Source organism: Indicator indicator, chromosome 5, assembly GCF_027791375.1.
Source record: "Indicator indicator isolate 239-I01 chromosome 5, UM_Iind_1.1, whole genome shotgun sequence".
Classification (NCBI taxonomy): Eukaryota; Metazoa; Chordata; class Aves; order Piciformes; family Indicatoridae; genus Indicator; species Indicator indicator.
The window spans coordinates 17,797,842-17,804,511 of record NC_072014.1 but is presented as its reverse complement, the minus strand read 5'-3'; the positions used below and the strand labels follow the sequence as shown (position 1 = coordinate 17,804,511).

General features: G+C 38.8%; 1 protein-coding gene across 3 annotated transcripts in view; it reads right to left on the bottom strand.

Moving 5' to 3' along the window:
* Positions 1-306: 306 nt before the first annotated feature.
* The window catches only part of ZNF385B (zinc finger protein 385B), a 132,166-nt gene continuing 125,802 nt past the window's right edge, over positions 307-6,670 (bottom strand). For all 3 annotated transcript variants that reach the window (XM_054381117.1, XM_054381115.1, XM_054381116.1), the window contains 4 exons: positions 4,467-4,712; positions 3,255-3,433; positions 2,085-2,186; positions 307-525 (listed from right to left, as the gene is read on the bottom strand). In XM_054381117.1, coding sequence (XP_054237092.1) covers positions 307-525; positions 2,085-2,186; positions 3,255-3,433; positions 4,467-4,712 — 746 coding nt within the window. The remainder of the gene's footprint in view (positions 526-2,084; positions 2,187-3,254; positions 3,434-4,466; positions 4,713-6,670) is intronic.

Here is a 6,670-nt window from a genome sequence, read left to right as displayed (position 1 = left end):
GCATCATAAACATTGAAAATAAAAATAAAAAAATAATAGATGCATGAATCCTTAATGGTATAAATTTTATGAGAAATTAAGTTTTTACCAAATCACTATTTGTATTTAAGAAAGACAGACAGAGAGACTGAGAAGGAGGGTTGTTTAGACTCCAAAATGCAGTACAGCTAATGATGAATTTTATGGCCGAGGTGTCACCTTGGATGGCATTTCCAAAGAGAAAGACATTTTAAAATTTCAAACTATTTCCTGCTTTTCTTTTACCCTTTCTACTGGCCATAGTTATCTCTTTTTTACATTAATAACTTAGTATGGTGCAAAAAGTATGGAGGCAGGTGTTGCCCGGATGGGACCGTGGCCTGGCCTGAGGAGAGCTGGTGGTATTGCAGGTGCCTGGAACAAGGAGGCAGAAGGACGGGGAGGAAGGGACAGAGCCGATGACACAGCCGCAGCTGCAGCAAGAGGAGATGAAAGGAAAGCAGGTGCCAGTGGCTTTATCATGTCCTTCTGGAATGCAAGCTTTGCCTGGAATATAACACACAAAAAAGCAATGTGAGGGGAAAAAAAATGAACCCTGACAAAGGCACACTGTTGTTTCTCATAGAAGCCTCGCGTCAACTGTTTAGAAATTTTACCTGCATTGTAATCTTACTCCCAAGGCAATTAAAGCAACCCAATCATATATTTAAAGATACATAAACCTCTTGAGTGTAGAGGCAGTCACATTGATATTTAGAAGGAAGGATAATTTGCAAGTGAACAACATTAAATTATACAAATCCTAATTGTGGAAGAAACACTGAAGAAACATGATTAAGACTTCAACGTCACAAGTCAAATTTTCCACTTGCAAAAGAGTTGTAGAAAAGTAGAGCTGTCAAGATAGAGAACTAGTCCAGTCAGCTCTTTACCTACTGAGACAGAACTCCTCTTTTCAAAATAAAAATATGTTTTAAGAGCAATACCATAAAGAATTATTTCTGAAAGAATTATTACTCAAGTTTATGATCTACAATTGCGGGTGCTTGTGGTGAAAAAAGCTAAGCAGACATACATACACTACAGTCTCACTGAAAATGATTTGCACTAGAATCACATATTTGCGGGAGCAAAGATATTCACATCCTCTCTTTATCGGTAGAGGTCTCTATGCAATAGATTATAAAATGATATATTACACAAGTGAAGACGATGAATGTGTGCAGAACCTATTGAATGTGGAGACTTAGAGAAAGCCTGCAGCATTTTCATGCTTGTCTATACATTTACAAAGACATACAAATATTTCGAGGTTTAAAGGCTTCTCACATGCCTACTGTACCTTTGTGCACACACATTCGCTTCTCTCTCTAACCAATGAATCGTTTTTGTGCATGCACTTTTCCCTAATGAATAAAATACAGGCTGAGTCAGGAGCAAATAAACATACAATCTGTGCTGTGCTAGAGCCAGTCTGAACTCCAGCTACAGATGAATGGCAGAACTAGCTTGGAGAATTCCTGGAAATGCAGGTGGGTGTGAAAGGGGAATGGCTGGAGCCATGAAGGCAGGTGAGGTGTTTTGAAAGCCAGTGACAGATACAGCCTGAGTATGCAGATAAGGAATCAATTCTCCTTAACCTGAGAACTCTTTTGTATCAACAGAGTACATTCACACAGCACTCTGTTCTGCTGTATGCAGAGAATGAGCCTCAGTATTTTTGTATCTTTTGTCCTTTTCCCTGACTGCATCTGTCGTAACTGAGAGTTATCTCAGGTGCCCAGGACAGGCAGATATTGCAGCCTTCAAGAAGTGTACTGGCCCAGCAAAGCAAACACCTTTCCACAGGGCACACAGCTCATTCCTCATTCCACCGATTATTCCTTTCTTCCTAGCAGTAAGTAACACTCACAGTGCTGTCTGCATGCCTTTGACTGGGCAGACAGAATACATAACTATCTCCAAATCTGATCCCCACTCAGGCTCAGCCTGTGGGGCTGAAACACTGCAAAAGCATCAGGTCTGTGGTGTTCCTGTCTCAGTGCAGTGGGAGTCCCCAAGGTCACAAATTCACATAGACAGTGATGAAAAATAAAAATACTTACTGCTAAAATACTTGGGCTGCGCTGCAGTTTGTTGTAAGGGCTGTATTTAGGTTTCATAGGCTTCCCTGCAACTCTGTCCTTATGTCTTCGGCTGGAAATGTGCTGAAATAAATAACCTCACATTTAATTAGCTGTTTAAACATTTCTCAGTTTTGAGTTTGAAAATGATTTCTCAGTAAGATATGCCTAAGCTCCTGTTTGTAAGATAAACTAGGTTCTTTATAGAGAGCAAAGAGGAGTTTTGCTAAATCAAATATACCAATTTGAAGCATATCAAATAGAGAATCAGAAACTAATCAAATACAGTGAATTCTGTGATCCAAGAAAGGCTCTGCAGTTTATTGGTATTTTGGTTAGTATTTCCTTTTTCCATGTGAGGAGCTTTGAACCAGGCAGAGCTGTAATCACTAGGTCATAGGGATATTCAGAAGTAGGAGGTCAATTTCAGTCTTGCTGATGCTGTTCAACTGTATAAATAATTCATTATTAGCTGAAGGAAGAACCAGTACCCAGGGATATGTCTACACCATACAAGTTAATACTATCTTACAGGTAACTAAAATAACAAGGAAGGAGAGAATACATCCGCACCACACAGCACCATCCAGTTAGATATTCCCATTTGGGCATCAGAAACAACATATCTGTATTGACACAGCTCTGAACCCACGGCTAATTTGCTCAGACAGAGCAGAGCTGCATGTTCATGCAGCTACACTGTTAGCTCTACACAATTCAGACAAATCTATAGTATCACCCTCCTGCTAATTGCCCTAAACCAGTAGATCAAGTCACATTCTCCTCACATAGTATTAAAAACTAGCTCAGCAGACTGAAACAGCACCAAAAGAGGAATTCAGGAAACCTCAAACCAGAATTTCTTCCATTTGCGAGACCAAAGTTCAAAACTCTCTCCTGAGCTACAGGAAACTTTTAAACTAGATCTGCTGTGTTGTTTATTGATAGCGACATCTTGTCTACCTCTGCTTTACAGCTCTGAAGCCCATTTTTTCCCAGACAAAACAGTTATATGACATGACCTATGGTGTAGTATTTAGATATAGTTGTGGGATGACAGGAAAGAAATACTAAGTTCACTTTTTGCCAAAACATTACAATATTGTAGTACAACTAAAACCAGCAAAGGAGCCTCAGATACATGCAAGCTACCTGTTTAAGTTGAATCTCTGAATTCACATGGACATCGCAGATTTCACAATGAAATGTCTTGTTCTGCAGTCCTGAGCCTTTACTACCATTCTGCACCTTCAGCCGGGATCCAGGTCTAGGGTAAGACTTGATGGGACCTGCACCATTTCGTGCCTCAACCATGGTCTTGTGCTTGGAGCCTAATGGGCAAGGAGACACAAGTGAGTGAATGATCAGCAACATACAACCATGTCCATTAGCCTTGGACTTTTTGTAAGACATTTCTTTTCAAAAGTTGCCACTGATGGGGATTAATGATGACACTAGTTTTGCTCAGCATAGGTCCCACTTCCTTAACCTAAAGGAAAGCCAGACAATGGGAGAAAGGTTTGTACAGAAAGGGAACAACAGGCACTCTGGACCACTGCCTCTCTGTTTGAGGGCTGCATATAGCTGTATGGCCAAGGTGTTTGCAGCCTGTTCTACTATTCACTGGTGAATCAGAAAAAAAAGGACATTAGCCAGGAACCACAGCAATCACTTAAAACCTGCCTACAAGCAGTAATGCAGGAAGTATCCCCTGATTGGGAAGAGATGGCTGCATTTTGGCCAATGGATTATAGCTGTAAAAAACAGCTTTGATGGTTTGTTAATAAGATTTACATCACCAGCACATCACAAAGCAGCCAGAGCACATTAGAGATTTCTGCTTGTGGCCTTTTAAAGGGAGCGTATCTAATCTGCAGTAATCAAAATATTCTAAGAACATCTAGGAAGGCTAAGAAGCCCATCCTAAAATTACCATAAATATTAAATAACAAAAATTACTAGAAGTTGTGCCAGCAAAAAAATAGACACAAGAGATAGTAAGATGAAATATGAAAGAGATAGAAAATTGACATTTTAGAAACTTAGTACTGACACAGAAACCACTGTGATCATACTATGATCCTCACTACGGAGACATTGTGGAAACTGATTAGGTAACATGAACTGTAGGGAATTTGTCAGCTAAAAGCTTATGGAGAGCATGAAGGACAGTTCAAAACCATTTACAGATAGCTATAAATTATCAAATACCACACATGAAAACCTTTTGTAACTTGCCATTGTAAATTTTAACTGAAAGACTCTTCAGTGGAGTGTGACCACCACAGTATTGGAAAAACAGCTTATTACAGTGAATTTTCAAAATAATAACACACAATTGACTTTCACTATATGCATACTTACCTGTATTGTGGGCTTCTAGTTGTGACAGGGAATTCACAGCCACTTTGCATAATGAACAATAAAGTAGTTTTTTGGCTTTTTCCTCTTCTGACTCAGAAACTGCGTTAGGAGATCCATTCGTGCTCTTGGAGGATGAAGTAGGTGTTACAGCTGCCACTGCTGCCACTCCAGGTTTGGGAAGAAAAGAACCCACTTCTGTACTGGACTGTTGACTTGCACTATTGGGTTTTGCTTTTCCTTTATCTTCTAAAAGAAGCAAAATACGTATGTCACAATATGCTGCACATAAAAAATAAATAAATAAACCATACAGTAATAGGCCTGTGGTTTTAGCAAACTTAACCCAACAGGGGCCTAATTCATCTAGTTTTATGCAGGACAGCAGCATCCTGAAAAACTTGTGAAAATCCTATGATGAAATGGTCAGAATTTGACAAAACAGGTGATATTTAACCTGGTTTTAAGATTAGTAGTGAATACCAATGACTTCATCCAATTGATGCCAGCTGCTATTGCTGTCATGCTTCAGGTTTGGCCTCTTGAAAGGAACAAAACAAAGCACCAAAGCAGCCAGAGTTAAGGACTGGAGAGAGCTCAGAAACATGCGAGGCTTTGCACTGGAATTTACAAAAATATTTCTGAAAAGCAATGTATTTGGGTTAGGAATACCTCAAGTTTCTCAGAGTCATTAAGTGGATGCTGAAAGGCTCCAGCATTGTCACAACACTTGATGTTCCTCATTTCAGTTACAGAGAATTATGGTACTACACTACACACATGAACACAGCTGCTAGTATTTTTAGTTTTTTTCAAGAACAATTCCCTATGCACGTGGAGATCGGATGGCTCTGATGTGCATGCAGTACATTACTGTATTCACAAACACGAGTCAGTTGTGTTCTCTTGTGAGACAGACAGGCAGGCATTACTTCATTTTACAGATAGTGATCACAGGGTGAAGAATTCAGCTGTGCCTAAAGTGGAACTCTGTGCCAGAGCTGGTACTCAGATGCTTCTTTCCTATAAGTTGTCTAGAAGAGCTTACTGCGTTTCAAACTATTCAACTGCAGTCCTTGTGACCACAAGCCATATTAATTGCTGTCAGTATGACAAGCTTACCTAAAAAGAACATGGGGTAGAAGGTGGATGGTACAATGGTACGAGCAACTCTGACAAAATGGACATAAGAAATGATCCCATAAGTGACCTGGTGTCACTCTGAACAACAAGCATAAAATTTTATCATCTAAGCAAGTCCAATATCTACATAAAAGCAACCTCTTAAAAACAGCTTATATACCATGTGAATTTTATGGCATGGTCTTAAATAGTGTTGAGCTGATTTGAAAAACTAGGTTCTGTTTTGAGCACTTGCACTTTATGTTTACAGCTACCAGGCTCTGTCTTAACATCACTCTGCATAGCAGGCCAATGCTGTTCTACCAAGAATCTGGAAAACAGAATTGTACCTCCTACAACAAACACTTGAGAGTGCATAACAATGTACAGGCATCCTGAAACTGAAACCCACATTTGGTGGTATACTTCCCAGAAGTGCGTTGCAGTACAATTTCAGAATGTTGAAAACCAGGAGAAAGTAAATCCTATTAAAAGAATTATTATTTATAAAATGGCAACAAAAATACATTGAGATTAGATGATGTGAACTGTATTAAACACTGAAAATCAAGCACAAAGACTTCTATTAGAACCAAATTAATGATAAAATTGAATTCTGAAGGTATTTTGATTGACAAAAGAAATTGAGGTTAAATCACAGTTCATAGACTATAAAATATTTATATTTCTATAGTATTGTTACATCTGCAAAGTTCTAGAACACATTATATAACCTGTGAGTCTTCACAATATGCATTGTTTTAATAATTAGCATTTGCTAACATTCTGAATTAACGATTTTTCAGTAGGGATTTTTCAGAGGGGATAACATCTACAAAGGAAACATGCTGAATTGCTGCCATTTGTGAATTTATGTTACAGGAAAATAGACTTGTTGTTATTCTATGCAATATTATATCAGACTGCAAAAGGTCTAACACCAGCATATATGTGAGCCCAAATCCAGTACAGGAAGCTTCCTCAGTATTTTGCATTTCAGGCCTTACAAGAATAACGCATCTGCAGAACTCCGAGCTGTATGTTACTCTAGTTTAGGGGCTTTTAATGTTGTTTCTCATGCTTTT